Source organism: Dermochelys coriacea, chromosome 4 (genome assembly GCF_009764565.3).
Source record: "Dermochelys coriacea isolate rDerCor1 chromosome 4, rDerCor1.pri.v4, whole genome shotgun sequence".
Lineage (NCBI taxonomy): Eukaryota > Metazoa > Chordata > Testudines > Dermochelyidae > Dermochelys > Dermochelys coriacea.
Window position 1 is genome coordinate 94,802,806 of NC_050071.1, and position 19,761 is coordinate 94,822,566.

General features: G+C 39.5%; 1 protein-coding gene across 1 annotated transcript in view; it reads left to right on the forward strand.

The window, feature by feature from the left end:
• NFXL1 (nuclear transcription factor, X-box binding like 1) overlaps window positions 1-19,448 on the forward strand; it is a 100,132-nt gene extending 80,684 nt beyond the window's left edge. The window contains exons 19-22 of the mRNA XM_038398809.2: window positions 4,756-4,860; window positions 6,590-6,676; window positions 10,680-10,733; window positions 17,385-19,448. Of these exons, the coding sequence (XP_038254737.1) occupies window positions 4,756-4,860; window positions 6,590-6,676; window positions 10,680-10,733; window positions 17,385-17,558 (420 nt within the window). The 3' untranslated portion in view covers window positions 17,559-19,448. The remainder of the gene's footprint in view (window positions 1-4,755; window positions 4,861-6,589; window positions 6,677-10,679; window positions 10,734-17,384) is intronic.
• The last annotated feature ends 313 nt before the right edge of the window (window positions 19,449-19,761 follow it).

The window sequence follows — 19,761 nt, forward strand, 5'->3', positions numbered from 1 at the left end:
TTTTGCGGTGTGAAAAGACCAAGCTAATTGTGGCCCCCTTCTGGCAAGGGTTAAGTGACGTTCAAAGATTAGGGGATATAGATAGGACTGCACACTGTGGGAGGCTTTGAAAGTAGGTCTGTCAAGGTTTGTTTTGTTTGTTGTTTTTAAGAACCAAGTTGAAAATATTCTAATATATGGAAGTAGGACCTGGACAAGCACAAAAGCCATTAAAGGAATTTTAGGTAAATTTGAAAATCAATCAGCTATTGAATATGGCAGAGAAATCTTTCAGAGACCAGAAATTTTAATAGACAGGCCACAGGTCAGAATGTTGATATGGATAGTGGGAGCTGAATGGTTTAGACTTACAAAAAAGGCCAATGGTAAATGGAAAGATTCTTTGAAGGATAGTGAGATAGTTTCAGGTATGAAACTCAATTCAGCCTTAACAATGGTGCTGCAAACAATGCCTCCATAATGTGTAATTAATATCGTTGCACCATGAGGTCACATACTGTTGTGACAAACTCAAAAAAAGCTAATCAATGCCATGTTAAATTGATTGTTTTCTTTTATTCAAATGTAATTTTCCTTTTATTGTGAAAGCAAATCCTCATATAAATGCCAGTAACTGGCCCCATGTTAGTATGGAAAAGCCTAATGACCTTGTTGCTTGTTCTTGCACGTTGCACATTGCTCTCTAACGAAACCTCCACCAAAGTCCAGAGTAAGAAAAATTTACTTCTCTAAAATGTAATAACTGTTTTATTTCTTAAGTCATAGCCTTTAGGCACTACTGTTTTTTTTACTTGAGAATTGATGCAATTTGTAATAGACAGAATCATGCAATATTTGAATTGTAAGTCTGATATTACTGTTGGGAATTGTGAAAGACCCTTAATTACGTAGACTGGTGGCTTAAAAGATATAGCAGTAACTATAAAACTTTTGCCAAGTTTCATAGTTGTGTTTTGGCTATGGTTATATAAACTACTCAGAGGACTTCCATAATCTGATACAAGTGGTGCTCTTTTTTTATTTCAGATGTCCTTTCTGCTTTAGGAAATAGCAAAGACTTTGATTTGCCAGAGATGCTAGTAAAGTTAAAACATTTTTAAAGTGCTTTTTTTATTTGGCAGTAAAACCAAATATCCTGAGGAAGGAAATTATAGATCAGTAATGACTACTCAAATTCTTATGCAGAGCACATTTGTAAATGTTTAGGACAATTCTAAAAGGGAAGTGTTCACAATTTGGAAACTTTTCCAAGTTTGTATGTTCATATCAATCTTTGCTTAAACATATTACTCATTGTACTCTTTTGGGTTCTCTGTAATCCGAATTTACTATTACAAAGGAGATTGGTTTTCAATTTAACAGTAATAGGTGACCTGTGATTTGGCATAGTTTATTTTAACATTCCAGCACTGTAAAGGTAAAAGTCATACTTGAAAACCTGTAGTAGCTCTAACTTTTACCTGCTGATGTACAGCTATAAAATTTCTCCTTCTATAGTTTACTGGAGTCGTAACATAAAATATTGACAATTTAGGCAGCTTGCTGTAAATTTTTTAAAAAGTGTTTCGCAAGTACTGCATTTAATGTCCCGAGGATAAAGGCCACACAGAACAAGGTATGGCAGGAGGACTATAAGCTTTCCCACATAGCCCCGCATAATGGGTCTTTTAACGTTTAAACTTGAGGGCCCACAACTCGGGTTGAAAGGAAGAATATCTTTGTTTCCGTTTGTACTTTGCCTCTGTGGCTGCCAAAAAGAGTGCCATTCGGGAGTGGCGGTTTTGTTTAAGAGACAGACATCTGTTCACTAGAACTATGGAAGCCAGTGAACACCCAAAAATGGTAACTGTTTCAGTCAGATTGCTATTGATTTTCACACACACAGGACCCTGACAGGGATATGCACATGGTGGACTAGTTCTTTTCTATTTCTAGTTTCTTTCTTATTTATTTTTAGTATAATATAAGATAGATAAATTCTATCCCTTTCTGTTTGTTTTTTAAAAATCCCTTCATCCAGCTCTGACAGTTCAGGTGCTCTGACCCTGTGGGAAACAACCAGCTGCTTCCTCCCACTGTCCACCTTGACGTATGCATAGTATAGTTAGATCATGCACTTGAGAAAAAATTTTAGAATCAGCTAACCAAAATGATCACCTCAATTCCAAGTATCTGGATATGTATGCTAATCTGTGGGCGGGCGCCCTGGTGGTGTGGCCTCACTCTCTGCTGAGGCAGAAAATTGCAGTAGCCCTTCTTCCACTCCTTATGAAACAGAGAACAGGATTTGAACTGGGCACCCAGATGAAAGAAGTTTTGGAATTTTGTGTTTTCATACTTGTAGCTTTTGGTTTATTTGGTTTTGGTGCTTTTCATAAAGGATTTTCCTTTTAAAATGTTTGGCATCTATCAACTACCTAGTCAGATAGGTGCAGCATTTGGTCTAGTTGCTATGGACTACTGAGAGTGTGATTTGCATAGTGTAAAAGGGAGCTAATGGAATGCAGACATTGCATTCTTGTTTGATCTGAGTATATACACTAAGCTTTTTTTTAAAAAAAAAAAAAAATTCTCCCACAGTTGCACTACTGGTGGTCTAATTTGGCGGCAGCAACAATGGGATCTAATTTAAATTGAAGGCACAGGGTTTTTTTACCACAGTTATCTAACCCGGCTCATGTTAATTAAAATGCCAGCAGGTGGTCTACACTAGCAGTCCCACCCTGAGGTTACACTGGTGGCAGTGCAACAGTGGGAGACTTTAAAAAAAACATTGTAGGCCTTGGAGCTTGGTCCTGTAGCACTTGTGTGTAATCTCACTCACTTCAGAACTATTTATGTGAGTAAGAACTGCAGTACTGGGCTACAAATATTGCTGTGCCATGTAATGTTTGTTAGATATATTTTGACATGTTATTTCTCTGTCTGGGAGGCAAACACAGTTCCTTCTGCTCTTCCTTGAGATGCTTGCACTGCTGAGCAGTGCAAGGAAACTGTCAAAACCTGTAAAAGACAAATTTTATGCTCACCAGCAGGTAAACACGGTCAAACACTGTTGCATAATGTCAACTGTACTCCGTTCAAAAAGTTGGGTACATTAATAGTATAGTGATGGACATTGCTAGGGCTACCTACTTGCACAAAGAAATTTTGTCTGAGACATAGTAGGAGCAGTTATGTGCACAAACTTTCTATCTAAAGATCATGCAAATTCTGTGATTGAAGCATGTGCTCTGTATCTATAGACTCTTGGTTAAATCAGTTAATCATAGTTAATCATAACTTTTAAGTCTATGAATCTGAATTTACTAACTTGTATATATGCACTTCATTGGGTTATTTTATAATAGTACGCAATGTTATATTCTTGTGGATTTATTCATGTAATATGTTATAAACTTACAGTTACCAGTAAATGTGAAAAACACACATCCTAAATATTAAAATAATTGTGGCTCCCTTTGACATTTTCCAGAGTGTATTAATCACTTGACTACAACTGAAAGTTTACTTTAAATTATGAGTATCTCCAGATAAAATTTTTGAACACTTTTGGGAGTTAAAGTTCCTCTATAAATCACTTAATCAAATGTGCTACCTTTAGGTAGCAGCTTAGGTTATTGAAAGCATGTTTAGCAGTTGCGGGTGAAAAAAGTATTTTCATATATATGTAAAGGGTTATGTGAAGCTAAGTTCTTTACCTTAAATGAAAAATGTGTCTGCCCTCTAGCATTTTATATCTAGTATAGTATTTAGTGCATCCCTAAATTAATTATAATCACCATACTGTTGTAAGAAATTAGTGAAATTTTCAATGAGCACATACAAGAATAGGCATAGTTAACATTAAAAAATGACTGTCATATAGGATAATAAAAACATCTTTTTTTAAAAAAGCAGTTGAATTGTGTTTTTGTAGTCTTATTTAAAGGATTTCTACTTATTCTAGGAAAAAAGTTTGTAGTCCACCTAATCCCAAAGACAAGAAATGGGATAGTCCTTCAAAGTCTTACACTTAAGATTTTCTGAATTTGAAAGGAGGCTAAAAAAATCCTTCGTGTGGTGTATCCTTATTGTACAGTTTATAGTTCAAAACATCTGTGAAATATGTCATAGTAGAAACTTCCATTTTCTTTTGGTTTTGTTCTCATCGATTTGAAATATAACTTGAAGGTATGGATGCAGAACAGCAGCTTCTAATTTTTTCTTTCCCTCCTTTTCCCCTTCTTCCAGACCTTATTCCCTCCAAAATACACATGGCTGGACTTGTATATTATTGTTGTGTGTCATTTTAAAGGGGATATTGTACTTACTGAAAATTTGTATTTAAAATAACGATCTTGTTTTCAATCAAACTGAAAATGAAGTTCATAAAGAAAAATCATACTTTGCATGTTGCATAGTTTCTAGTAATAGGAACTAAAAATGCTGTGAATAAATAAAAAGCAAATATTAATGAACAAGCTAAGAACATAAGAATGGGCCATAGTGGATCAGACCAAAGGTCCATCTAGCCCAGTATCCTGTCTTCCGACAGTGGCCAATGCCAGATGCCCCAGAGGGAATGAACAGAGCAGGTAATCAAGTGATCCATCCTCTGTTGTCCATTCCCAGCTTCATGTAGTTAGTTACTACATGCATGGGAAACTGATACATTAATTGCACTTACCTGGTTTTACTTCTGTTTAAATGCTGTGTTTGAAATAGAAACATTTTTTAGTCCAGTTGCGGCGAACCGGTCTCTTTGTTTCTCAGTTGCCCTGTGGTCATCGATGTAAAGAGATTTGCCATTCGGGTGATTGTCCTCAAAATTGCAACCAGAAGGTTAAACTCAGATGTCCATGCAAGAGAATGAAAAAGGTAAATTCCATGTTGTTGTTTTTGAGAGAATTGTAGCTGTAAACTTCCTTTTTTGCTTTATCTCTGCATCCACAGGGCACAATCATCACTGAAGTAAATAGTTGGTATACAGTAGATCCAAGTATTTTAATGGAGCTAAAACACTTATGTCAGCTGAGGATCCTACCCTTAGTATCAGAGTATTCATTGAAGATGTAAAATTGTTCTGTAGCCTACAAATATTGTAATATTGCAATGAATTGTTTCAAATACACTTAGATTTTTATTACTCCACTGGGAGACTAGTATATGATTAGTCTCACTCAAAACTATTTCAGATAAAAGAAACAAAGTACATTTTTCTGACCAGAGATCAGGGAAGTGCATATTTAATTACATAAAAAATCCATTGACACAGCTAAATTTGTGTGTAAATCTGAATGCAAATATGGTGGCATCATCATTAGGTTGTAATAGATTGATCCATTCATGTGGCCTTTCCCTAGCCAACAGACATAAAAGGGCATCTGCTGACACCAGAGCATGCCCCTCCATCCAGACCAGCCCAGAGTTGCCTCACCACTGAGGCCCAGCAGTGAACTTCCATCATGAACCGGCCTCCTACCTATGGGTCAAATGCAGTGTTGTGCCCAAACATCCTGTCACCAACTCCTGTGAGGGAGAGATAAATAGGAAGAGTTTAGTACATACAATGCATTGAATATCCTCCCTGATGGGCCTCCATACCCCTTTCTGCATTTGGATGCCACCATTTGGCCCCTATTCCAACCACTCCAGTCATGAACAAATGGGATCCCAGTTCAATAGGAGAACCTCAGAAATACAGCTTCTTTGACATCACTGTGAACTAAAACTTCCTTTTCTGAGGTAATTTCTTTCCCGGTGAGGGAAGAGCATCCTGGCACCAGCAGCCTCCATGCACAGCAAGTTTATACTGCTTTGGCCAGATCCTAGCCTCCCAAGACTCATAGTATAATGACTAACCTTGTCAGCCCTTAATTGGTTTCTTTTGATGCTCTGAGATTCAGGTTGGCAGATCTCTCTCCTAACCCATTGCAAACCCCTAAACACCAAAGTCCCCATCTGAATCTGCCTTTCTGTCTTTTTTAGCCCTGGTAGATTTCACCCCTCCAATAGCCTAGCTAGAACTTCCTACGGTTTCTGGTAGTCTGATACCCTGTTGCAAAATCTGCTGCTCAATAAACAACCCAATAAGTGTCTGATGCCAGCCCAGGGTGTACCCATGACACCCAAGATTGTAATCTCAAATTGAGAGAGCTTCTACTCTGCTCTCAAATGGAGTGGAGTAAATGCTTTCACACCCCAGTCTATACCTGAATGTTCAAGGTGCTAGATGCATTACGCTTAAGGATGTAATTCTTTAAAAGGGCCAAGGATTTTTTTTCCTTGCTGGCCCAGACAAAGGCCTCCACCTACCTCTGAGGCTGTGCGGGGTGGAGGGGACAATGAAAATAGTGAAATATAAACATAACTAATGAAAAATAAATCACTTTGCATGGTATTAATTGTATTGATACTTTTATTTTTGTAATTCAGTGAAGATCATAGACTTGAAAATGTTCTAATTAGCTTTTTTCCATTTTATAAAACACATTATTTAGAGCATGTTTTATCAAATAGAAATCTGCCATATCTTATGTTGATGATTAATAACTATACTTTATGTAGAGAAATGGTTTTTAAATTTGAAGTTTTTTCATATCTACAGGAATTACAATGCAGCAAGGTACAAGAAGGCCAGGTTTCACTAGAATGTGACACTTTGTGTAAGGAAATAAAACGGAAAGCATCTGAGGTAATTTGTCTCTTGTGGTTATAATATATTCTCACTGCTTCAGGAAAAAAAATAAATGAATACAGTTTTATTTTCCAAGACAATACCAGCAAAAAATATCATGTAATCAAATCAAATGTACATCTTTAACAGCTGCTGCTTCAGACTGTTGGTTTTGGTTAAATGTGGAATAATAGTTAGTGCTAATACTTAACATAAGTATGAGTCAGTGAACTTTTGGGTTATGCTAGAATAATACTCCAGTAATTATTTCTGGTGTGTCTTAGCCTGTCTCATGGGCTAAATTGTGCTCTACTATGGCAAAGCCTTTGAGGGGAGTGAAAAATGCTTCAGTCTGTACACAGTTGACCCTGTGGAGGACCCGTTTTTTATACTATTGTTAGGGGAGGGTTTTGCATTTTTGTGGAGTGGGAACAGGACGTGCCCTTGAAATCCTCAAACTATATAGTTATTCAACTCTGATTCTGGGGCACCTCTTAACTGTCCCCCAGGAACATTGCTTGCTCAAGGTATGTTACTACTGATTTCCAGTCATGTCAGAGAATGAATTTAACTCAAACTGTGAATGGCCAAAATTATCCCTCTTCGTCAGAAGCAGTGCAAGGTAGCCATATGGTGGGTTTCTATGTACCCTGTTGCAATTAGTTAGAATAGCTCTGTTTGGGAAATCGTAGAACTTTCTCAATAGCTGGTAGAAAATATATTGGGTTAAACTGGGATCTCATTTATTCTGACCTTAATCTGGAATAACTCTGAAATCAATGGAATTATTCTGGATTTATGAAAGTGTAAATGACAAATGAATTTGGCCCATTCTCTGTATAATGATTTTGAACAAGTCTCGTTAGCTATGGTGCTTTTCAATTAAAATGTCTCTCTATAAAGATTGCCAACGTGACTGCAGTTTTTAAGGAGACTGACATCCTTTGTCCTCACATGTAGTTGTAATACCAGCATTCTCATGCTATCAATATGCCTCCACCTTGCACTAGAAATCAGTCACTAGGAATAGGAGAATTTGTTTCTTCAGTCCTTGGCACCTTTGCTAAAACCACAATTTGTGATTGTAATTTTAGTGGTGTGGACACATGTTCACTAGAGACTGAACTGAAACCACTAACTCACTAGCAGCTGAACAGCTATCAGATGACAACAAGCAGTCTGGCCACTTATGTCCATGGCCTAGCCGAAAAATACTTCGGTTATCTTACAAGTCATTTCAATAGTCTCGGACTAGACTCTTTCTGTTTAAGAACTGAGATTTTCAGACTCAAAATTAAACACTAGCAAGTGACAGCATAAATTGGCTGTACACTCTCTGCTGTTTTTTTTTGCAATCTTGTTGTAATCCGCAGGGAAGAATTGTCTCGTGCACAGAGCATAAGACTAGTAGCCAAGTGCTCCCAGGTTTCACTGCATGCGGCACCACGGACATGTTGGGCATGGGATAACTGAGTACCTGCCTCAGAATTGAGTGTTCCATGCTTTGAAGTTGAAAAGTGTTATACAAGTGCTTATTATTAGGCAACATTCTGGAACATGTGAAGGCTTGATAATGACAAACTAGAATTAACTCCTATTATGTACACTCCACATAATTACAGTTCAGAGCAGCATATCAAGACTGAGCAGCATTTTGATTAAGACTGCAGACATTTACAAAAGAAATCATCTTGCAGAGTTACAAGGTGACCATCAGTTTCCAGAAATCAGACATTTTAACTGTACAAGCCAGTATAATAGTGCCTAATGAATGTGCACTGCTGAGTAGTTTGAGATTTCTTTTAATGCACATTCTTTTCTTTTTTTCTTTTTTTTTTTTTTAAAGAACATTTTTTCTACCGACTCTACCTCATTTTCTCAGTGGAACATACACTGATCATTTTGGTTAATCCTCTCCCCCTGGTTCAAATTCAAGCACAGTAGTCTATTTTGAAACAGCCTTTCTGCTGCTCTCTTTCACACTGTTAGCTGTGTTATATCATGGATGGCTAACTCATCTTCCAGAGCTGATGCCTTACCAGTAGGTGGCAGTAAAATATCAGACACTTGGAATTTGTACACTTATTCACACCACACTTTTTGGATACAAGTATATGTGGTTGAAATTTTTTTCCAGTAAAGTTTTTTTTTTTTTTTTTTTTTTTTTTAAATTTCACTTTGCATTTTATTTGTTGAAGTTCTTAATTCTGTAAGTCATTTTTTTTGGCTTTTTAAGCTTCATGCCTCAACACTTTAAAAGGCTACATGAAAATCTACAAAGGTTATTCGGCTGCTTATTAAATTGCCTTCAATGATGAACATGTAGATGTACTATATAGCGTGAATTTCTGAGAGTTCCACTTTGTCCTCAACATTTCTTCTTGGATTATGAGCTATTTGGGACAGGGACTTGTCTATGTGGACAATGCTTAGCACATTGTCACTGTCAGAATGCAAATAAATAATTGAAATATCTATTCAAGTTTAATGTTGGGATCTAAATGGTGCTTGCTTTCAGGTTATTAACCAGATTTTGAATGTAACTTTATCAGAGTAATACCATAGCTAAAAATATTAAAGGTCTAGAAATGCCCTTGCTTTCAAGAGCTAAAGCTAAACCCTGACTTCGCATCATTACTGAGTGAGGTTTTTTTGCTGATTTCAGATACAAGGAATAGTTTCATTTTATATACACTTAATGTTTTATTTTTCCTACTTGCTGCTAGTTCACTATTTGTTTACACTATAGTATTCTGAGAAATGGTGTTCCAGAAGTGTATGTGTAACAGGAAACTCAGTACATCTTTGAGGAACTTAGAGTTGCTGAATGTTGCATGTGTCAGATCTGGTTGAATGCCCTTGGTGGCCACCCACAAGACTGCTGTGAAGGGAGTCCAAGCCTCTGGGTCACTGGATCCCCAGGTGTTTTAAGCCTCTAGGCCTGAACAGAGTCCAGTCACTGTCCCAATCTCGGGGCCCATAGGCACACTCTGTAGGGTTCTGATCCTTTGTCTCACCATCCTGAGAACTGAAACCTGCTGTTCAGCTAACTAGCCCCTTTAGATTCATTGCTGACCATTCGGACTCCCCTGTACTTAGACACCTTCTCACAGAATCACTCCTTAAGGTTTGAGCCTTCTGCTTTATCAGTGAACTCTCTCAGGGGGAAACAGGATAGTTGTAAAGTATTTACTACTTTACCAGAGTCTAATGTAGTTTCTCTTTTATTTCATCATTTAGAAGATGAAAAACATCCTAACCACAATGCCTCTCATAGCTTACCCTTCCAATGACAGTGGGGGGAACTGGGCAGGGCCCCCTACCTCCTGCAGGTACCTATATGCTGGGATGCTTCTCTCTCCTCTTTAGCTGGAGACAAAATGGCCAGAGGGCCCAGAAAACTCATCTCCCCCCATTTTTATAACTTTTGGCTCCCTATGTCAGGTGACCCTGCTGCCAGCATCCCTAGGTGATCAGAGAGCCCTGCCAATTGACTTTGTAATCAAGGCAATCTCTCCCCTGATCTTTGACATTTGGAAAGCTGAGTATCATATTTTAACAACTTTGTTGTTCTTTTGCCACCAGCCTTTGGAATTTTCAGTCCAGCATGGAGGCAAACAAGTAATATAGAAGGCAAAAGGCTGCACATTGAAAATGGAATTTGCAGTCTGACACAGATACATACAATGCCCCCAGTATCAAACGCAATTAATAAATTGTATAGACAGATTCACAAATTGTCTCAGCATGCTATTATTATTTTTAAACCAAAGGCACCCCGCTATGTGCTAGATACTTCCCCAATATATGACAATGCAATTTCTGCCCTGAGTATCTTACAATCTAAGTAGTAGATTAGAAGCTCACCCAGGAGGAAGTTTACACTTTTTTGGTATTTTTCTAATGAGTCTCATTCTATGAAAAGCCAAAATGATCCTGTGAGAAATCAGAAAACAGAATTTATACTACAGTCAGTAACTTAAAATGTCAGTTATCCATTATTTTTTATGTGTTTGAACAGATAAAAGAGGCAGAAGCCAAAGCTGCTATTGAAGAAGAAAAGCGAAGGCAACAGGTACCAACCCTTCTTCCTCTGACCCCAGCACCTCTCCCCAAGTCTTAGGGCAGGGCTACACTAGAGAGTTTACAGCTGCGCCATTGTAAGCTCTCCAGTGTAGCCACTCTAAGCCGAAGGGGAGAGAGCTCTCCTGTCAGCTTAACTACTCCAGCCCCTGCGAGTGGCAGAAGCTGTGCTATCAGAAGAAGCTTTCCCACCAACATAGTGCTGTGCGCACTGACACTTACGTCAGTGTAACTTACATTGCTCTGGGGGGCTGATTTATTCACATCTCCGAGTGATACGTTATGCCGACATAAGTTTTAGTGTAGACATAGCCTTAGTTCTCTTGGTAAATCTGTTAATTTATGCATAGCTAAAGGTTTGCAGTACATTGTCTTTAGATGCTAAGGGCCAAGATTTTTCACACCAGCTAAGGATTCTGGCCCAAAGAACTCAAGCCTGTGTTATGAGTGACTTTATAATAGTAAAGCCAAAGTGGTCTTGCACATCACCAAACATCTGTAAGTATGTGCAAAATCGTGTATAAATGATTAACGTTATTCATGTTTCATGAGTTCAAATATCTTAAATATTGTATTAAATTAGTATTTTTGCATGCAATTGCTCTTTTACATTTTGCCAAACCTTTATAAAATATGAAAAATAAACTTTGGGAAAATGTAGTTTTGGTTGCAGAAACAGACCCTATAAGCATTTAAATAGAGGCTGCAATTTTTTTAGGGACCTTGTTGTACAATAAAACATCGCCTGTTTCTGCTTTCTCCTTCTGACAAGATAAGTTATATATTTTATTAAAATAAATGCCTATGCTTGATTAGATATATTGATGTAGCAATCCCTCTAACACTTTACACTTATAAAATATTCTTGCAACCTATTCTTTGAGAACTTCGCACCTCCATTATTTTGCAGCAGGCCTGATAGCACTCAGGCTGCAGAAGTACCTTTTATTTTTTTTTTTTTCTTCAATGAAACCTTGCTCACGCTTTTGGAGCTAGAAATTGTTTAAAATTGCAATTTCTCTTCTCTTGTTCACATATTCCAGGAAAATTTTGGTAGCCTTCCAAGATAACTGAACAAAAAAATTCTAAGGTTGAGCTGATGCCAAATAGTGGTAGCAGCAGATTGTACTGTAGCAGCAGTGAGATGGGGCTGGAGAGAGCTGGTCTGTGTACGACACATGGCCCCAGTGCCCAAGCCCCTTTGAGGACATCACATAGGGGAGGAGCTCCCATCTTCCCAGTGGAGGGGGGAAGAGGGCCTGGTCAGGTTCCCTGCCCTCACCATAGACCACCCTTAGATCCAACATTTGGATCCAGCAACCCATCTTCCTTTCCTCTCCTAACACAAAGGTACCACATGGGGCTGGAGTTTTAGTGCTCTCTTCCTCCATGTGGGGGTAATGCCAGGCTGGGCTGCCCAACCATGTAGATCCAGCTGTCCACCCCTCATTCTGCGTTAACAGACTTCTGCAGCTGGCGGTTAATGTATTTAGTTCTGAAGTGCAAGTGGTGGTAGTCTTTTGCTGTAGTATTGGAGGTTCAGGGTTCAAACCCTGCTGCTGAGAGGTAATTGTTTTTATGTATGCAAAAAGATTTAAAAAACATTTTAGAAAAGGAGAAAAGTCAAGCCCTAACAAGTTAGGATTTATAGTTGCTCATGCAAACTTAATTTGTCCGTTCCCCGTGTGTGTGTGTCTGTGTGCGTGCATTATGATTCCATTTTTAATTATATGATCACATACTATTTTTTTCTACAGGACCCCCCATCTCATTTAGCACACAGGATGCATAGAGCTCACTTAATCAGCTGCTATTCAATGTTTTGTTTTAACCTCATTGCTGATTTGGCTGTAGGCTTTATTTACTGTGCATTAGTCAAACCCAGCTCTGACAATAAAATTATTAAAAAGAAAAGGAGTACTTGTGGCACCTTAGAGACTAACAAATTTATTAGTGCATAAGCTTTCATGAGCTACAGCTCACTTCATCGGATGCATTTGGTGGAAAAAATTTTTCCTTTTCTTTTTGCGAATACAGACTAACACGGCTGCTACTCTGAAATAAAATTATTAATTTCCTTGTGGGCTTTTTTTATGGTGCCTATCACTATAGAATCACAGTGCTTCATAAATGTTAATTGGCTAAGCAAAGTGAGGTCTAAGGGCTTGGCTATACAGGGAGTTATTCCAGAATAGCTGTTCCTGATTAACTCCATGCATGGACACCATTAGTCTGATTAAGCTAATTTGAAACATAAGAATGGCCATACTGGGTCAGACCAGTGATCCGTCTAGCCCAGTATCCTGTCTTCCAGCAGTAGCCACTGCCAGATACTTCAGAGGGAATGAACAGAAGTCATTGTGTGATCCATCCCCTGTCATCCACTCCCAGCTTCTGGCAACACAGACTAGAGATACCATCCCTGCCCATCCTAGCTAATAACTATTGATGACCTATCTTCTATGAATTTATCTAGTTCTTTTTTGAATACTGTTATAATTTTGGCCATTACCATATCCCCTGGTAACAAGCTCCAACACAAGTGTGTTGTGTGAAGAAGTACTTCCTTTTGTTTGTTTTAAACCTGTTGCCTATTAATTTCATTGGGTGACCCCTGCTTCTTGTGTTATATGAAGGAGTAAATAACACTTCCTTATTTGCTAACTCATACCAGTCATGATTTATATAAACCTCTTAGTCATCTCTTTTCTAAGTTGCAGTCTTTTTAATCTCTCCTTATATGGAAGCTGGTTCCTATCCTTTCTTCCCCCGCCCCCCCTTTCTGTACCTTTTCTAATTCTAATATATAAACAAGTCACTCTGCCTCTGGAATCAAACTATTCCACCACTCCTAGCATTAATCAGGAATAGTAAATCTGCTTTAAATTCACACACTACCTTTTTCTGAATTAATTTTCATATGTAGACAAATGTTCACACTCAACTCGGATAGAGAAGTGCCCCGTAGCGTAACTTCTGAACACATCTGCTAAATCACAACATTTATGGGAATATTTTAGGCATCAATGGGCAGGATCCTATTGGTGGGTTTTTGTGTGTGAGAGAAAAACTGGAAGGGAGAAAGAGGGGACGTATGGTGCCTTTGGCATCTAGCTAGCAGGCCCAGCAGCTTCATCCAGGTCTGCAGTTGTCTACAGAGCAGCAGTTTCCAAACCGTGGAATGCAGCCCCAAATAGGGTCAGGCTATAAGCCGATGGGGTCATGGTGAACCCTAACATATGGAAGATGTCCTTTTGCTTTGCACAATGTGACCCTACATGTATGGTTAATGTGAGATAACAATGGATGAAGCGTGACCTCACATGTACCATATGTATACGGTCACATTCTGCAGAGGAAAAAGGTGTCCTCCACACAATAGGGATCGGCATGACCTCAATGTACAGTGTGTGCAAGGCCCCAATGGGCTGAGAATGCCATTTTGCCCTTCAGAATAGTGTCCTCCATGTTGTCTGGGGTCCTGGCAGGAAATACTTCATTAAAACAGGGTCATGGCAGCAAAAAGTTTGTGGACCCTTGCCTATAGATCAAAGAACCAGTTAACACTTTCCAGCATAACAATACCCCATCTCAGCTCTGCTGATGCTCCCAATACTCTTGACACCATGAATGATTTATCTCCCAGAAATAAAATCAATAAGAATGGTGCAGAGGCAGGAGGGAAAGGGCAAGTGTGCATAACCCCTGGTATAGTGGGAGGGATGGAAACTGGAACCCTGGCATGAGGGTAATGGGAGTCGCATGAAATCCCTGACAGGTGGGGCAGGGCTGGGGAGGACACAGATACCATGTAATGGAGGGGATGAGGGCATGGGAAGAATAAGGGCACACCTACCCCCTGGCATGGGAGGGAAATGGGGGACAGTAGTGAGTGGGAAGAGGGACATGGAGGGTACACAGAGCCTCTGCATATGCTTCAGAGGGGAGGGGGGGGTGCACAGGTCCTGGAATGTGGAGGTTGGGGTTTCAGGGTGTCCCTGAAATAGAGGGTGATGGGAGGGTTGTGCAGAGAGAGCAATGAGCTCAGTCTAGAGAAGCTACAAAGTGTACAGGCCTTTGGTTTATTTAACTTTACAACATCTTGCTAGGTGAGCCTAGAGAAGCTACAAAGTGTACAGCCCTTTGGTTTATTTAACTTTACAACATCTTGCTAGGTGAGGGGGGTGGCTCTGTCCCCATACAGATTGGGAAATCAAGGCACAGAGAGAGTAAGGTCAAGTTTCCACTAAGTTTTGAGTGCCCTATTTTAGACATGTACAACCTAGTTATTTAGAGGACTTAGCATTAAATAGCACTTGTTAAAACCACAGCTCCAGATGACTTAAGTTTCAACTGTAAGTGCTCAGCACTTCTGTAAATCAGACCACGGGAATCAAATTGGACACCTAGAAAATGAGGACTGGAGTTAGTAGCCACCTGTGAAAAACTGAAAAGTTTTGGTTTAAGGGGCGTGACTAGCATTACATTACTAGGGATTCTGTGGCAGAGGCAGGGATAGAATCCAGTTCTCCAGTGCAGCATTCAATTGCCCCTAACCATGAAACCCTCCTTTCTCTTCCTGCTACCCCCACCTTGTTCACTACACACCCTTCAACCTCTGCAAAAAATGAAATGGGCCCAACAGAGAGCAGCCTCCTTTGCTCACAAACCTGATTTTTATCTAGAGCCGCTCAATCCTGTGCACTGAATGAGGCCGGGGTCCTATGTGGGGGAGGGGAAATATTTGATCATGTAATTAAATATTGTCTCCTACTGCACATGCACAAGGGGTCCACATTCAAATTTCCACCGGCAACCTAATTCTGGTATTTCCCAACTTTTGAGTGCTTGACTTTGCCACCTTAATGTTCTTTAAACCTAATTTTTGTGTGTGTAATTTTGTAGGTTTTTAAAAAAACTACAATCTGAAAAAACACATTCCAACATGTGGCATCATATTGACATCCATGTGGGACATTAGCAGGGTTGGAACTTGTAGAGCCACCACACATATCCCTGTCATTTAAGCTAAGGGAGTAACTCCTATCAGTAGTAGATTGTCATCCTCTCTGGACTAGCTGCAGAGGGGGATGACACACTTTGCCAGTGGGTTTCTCAGATATGTGCTGACAGCAAAGGAATGTTCTATTCCAGGCTCTAGATGGAAGTGTCCTTGGTGGGCACAGACTCTTCTGTCCATTCATCCCAAGTGTGGGCAAGAAGAGGTCACATTCCCACCTAACCTGTCTCAGGCCTGTCTCTTCCCCACCTCTGACTCTTTGTCCCAGCCCTGTTCTCGTTTCCTACGCATTCCCAATCTCCATTCCTCAGGCATCTCATCCCAGTCTCCTTGCCTAACCAATGCTAGTCTACCTCTCTGCCCTTGCAGTCTGAATCCTGGTTTCTTTTCCCCTTCCTGCTCCTTGTCTGATGTGTCTCTGCCCTCCCACTGGCTCATAGACCTTGTCTACCTCCCCAGGCTCCTCATCCAATGTCTTCCCCCCCCCCCCCATTGCTCCTTGTCCCTGTCTTCCCACTCTCCTTGTGTCTCGTTGCCCAGCCAGTCTCAGTTCTTCTCCCGCATCCAGGTCATTGTCAGGTCTCTCCCATTTCCCCCTCACACCTTCACACGTGCTGGGTCTGAATCCTGATCTCCCTTCTCTAATCTCATTATCTCCCCACCCCATTGCTCATTTGCCTCCCTGGCTCCTAGTCCTAATTTTCTTGCCCAACCAGTTCCAGTTTCAGATACCTTTTCCCAATATACTCCTTTCCTTCCCCCTGTCTGGCTTTTGTCCCCTTTGCATTCAAATCAGCTGGTCTTCCTCTTGCTGCCGGGGTGCCAGGAATGGGGTCACTGAGAACAGAGGAGAGATTGGCTCCTGCTGTCAGTTCGGGTGCCCAGCTCCACCATGGCCTGGAGCAGCCATTACAGGGAAAGTCTGGCTTCACCTCTGTTTGCCTGGTCCAAAGCATGCTCAGTTGCTTTGTGGGATGGTGCACGTGCTGTCTAATCAGCACTAGGAGCTACAAGAGGCTTGAGTATACTCGGCAAGGATGGAGTCTTCAATGATTTTTAGCTTTTAAAATCTGAAAAGTCTCTACTGAGCATGTGTGAACTGTGATATTTTTTTTTTTCCCCCAAATATATAACTTGGAGCAATTTGAGCATTCTTTTACAGAGATGGCAAAAGGCACATCCTTGACACAAGGTCACCCCCTATAAAACGTCAGGTCTGTGCTCCGGAGCTGTTCAAAGAAGAGGTTACCAGAATTTTTTAATCTGGACAAAATACATTTTTCCTTTCCCTGAAATGACTGAACAGTTTTGACTTAAATTCCCCTCTCCCTCTCCAAAATAATAATAATAAATTCATAATGAGGCAGACATCTGGCATGTAAAAGTTCAGCCCTAATGGTTAAACTTTAGCTATGTTATAAGCAACTGACAACAAGGTCTTAAAAGGGGAAGTTTGGGACAATCTGAATAGTAGGTGGTGCTGCCAACCCCCCCTATCGTATATAGATCTATTTCATAAGCCACTAACTTGTCGTCATAAATTGACATTTAAAATATAAATGTATTATTTCCAAGTTTTTAATCCTGAAAACATGTCAACTATTTGTTTTCTGTCCTACCTAGGCTGAACTAGAGGCTTTTGAGAACAGGTTAAAAGGACGACGAAAAAACAAGAGAAGAAAGGATGAAGTAGAAGTTGAGCAATCGGTGTGGCAAAAATATAAGAATTTTATCATGCTGCCAGTATGTGGAGTTGCTGTTGTGATGCTTGCGTGGCTCATGGCTTACAACAACTGAAATAATTTGATCTATTGTAATATACCTCAGTTAGGCTTTAGGTACCTCTTATTGCTAGAACGTTAGTCTGTATATACTAGAACTTCATGTTCATAGTTCAGTTGTATATTTAATTGATGTCATGAGGGAAAAACAAAAAGCATGTGAAGCTTTTAAATCTTAGTTAACAGCACAAAAAGATGAATTCAGAGTAGAATGATTTAAAGTTATACAGTGCATGTGGTCATGCAGTCTATCCTGCACAGTTTCACCATCTCTGTTTTAATATATTGTATTATGTCTCATTAACTCCACTTTGCAATGTCAAGCATAGGTTTTTTGATTTGGTTGTATTGCATACCAGTATATTTGTAAAATAAGGTTAAATTGAGCCACATTTGCAGTAAATCAACATAGTATTTTTGCCACTTTAATAAGCAGAGGCCGCTCTGTGTATGGCAAGCTAGGCAGCTGCCAGGATGGCAGATTTCTGGGCAGCTGCCTAGAAAGGAAGATTTTAGTCCAGCTGCTCCTCTGACATGATGGGGGACAGTAAGGCCAAATTTGAGTGATGTTGTGACCCCATGATGACAGAGGGGATAGCCAGCCCAAATTTGAGTGGTGGTGTGACCCTAGGTTGCAATACCACTTTCTCAGATTTGGCCTGGCCACCACTCTGTCATGATGGAGCGGCGGCCAGACCACATTTCAGTGATGTGAAGGCAGTGCACTGAAGCATTGCCTAGGGCAGCAGATTGCCTGAGCTGCCACTCTTAATAAAGGTTAGTTTTTTAGTCTTTGATTTAGATAAATCATAATTCATACAAAACAAAATAGGAAGATCCATCTTTCGGCAACTTTTAATCATCATTTTATTGATATAGAACTTCAAATGTTCTAGAAGACTTGGGCTTCCCACAGTGGAAATGTCAGCTTTCCTCACAAAAGATTTATTTACTTCGCTTGCGCTATAACAAACAGCACAGTAGGTCTCACGTCTTTACTTTTCAAATCCTTAATTTTTCTGTGCCTCAAAAAAAAATAAAAAGCCTAATGGAATCGCAGACTTGTGCTGATCTATTGGGAAGTCGCTTGACAATGAAGTGAGCTCTCAAAGCTGTGCTGTCGTGTGACACTTTTTTCTTGAACAAATTTCCTTTATAGTTTAAGGAAAAACCCACTTTGTTTTTCTGCTTTCATATATTCCTTTAGTGATAAGTAGAGGCTTATTCCAAATCCATGCCATAAATGCGGACTTTGCTCCTCCAGGCCAGAGAGCAAACATTATTTTTTTGTGAACACTTATGCCAAGTAATCATCCTGTTGATGTAGAGAGGAGAAAAGAGGAGGAGATTTTCCTTAAACAGATGTATGAAGATAGTCTGTTCCATTGTCAAGTAATACGTTGCGGACCTGTTTGCAGCAGAAATGTTCATGTCAATGTGAGCAGGGCTTTGTTGAAGCAGTTCTCACCTTACTTGAAATGAACTCATTTTTTTTCTACGACAGTGTTGGCTATTTCTTCATTAAAACAAATACATTGTAAAGTGTCTGCCTGCTTAGCTCTACTTCTGTTGCCAAAAGAGAAGGAATCCATCTCTCGAAATAGAGAAACCGTATGAAAATGATCTGCTCTTGCATCAGAAGCTTTGTGTAGATTGCTTTGAGTATTTTTTTTATCAACTTGATGTAAAATATTGGAGGGAAATACTGGCAACTTCATTGATCATGTTAAATATTGGTATTTCTTGTTTGGCAGGAAACAACATTGCCATTTTTAAATTCTTTCTTTTCATATGTAAAAGTCGCATCCTCTTACTAAAGGGGCTAATTATCTGCTGATCTGTTGGTATGAGAGAAAGATAGAACTTAAAATAAACAAAATATCAAAACTAGTGGTGTATAATCAAATCACAGAAAAGTATCTTAGTCATTTGCACTCTCTAAAGTTGGTATGTCGGCTACAAGCAGTGCTTGTTGAATAAATATTCATGAATCCTAGCATCAAGGAATGTGAGTGGGTTAAAACAATCTGCATCTTAAATGCAACAGATTACTAACTTTTCTTTTCTTCCACTTATATGATCTTATACATTTGATTACTTACATTTTAATGTTGGATGAGGAGGCTAGTCAGTTTGTTTATAGATGCAACAAAGTATTTGGAAGTACAACATGCAAATAACACATTTATGATTTACTCAGTACTTGAATTGTTTATAAC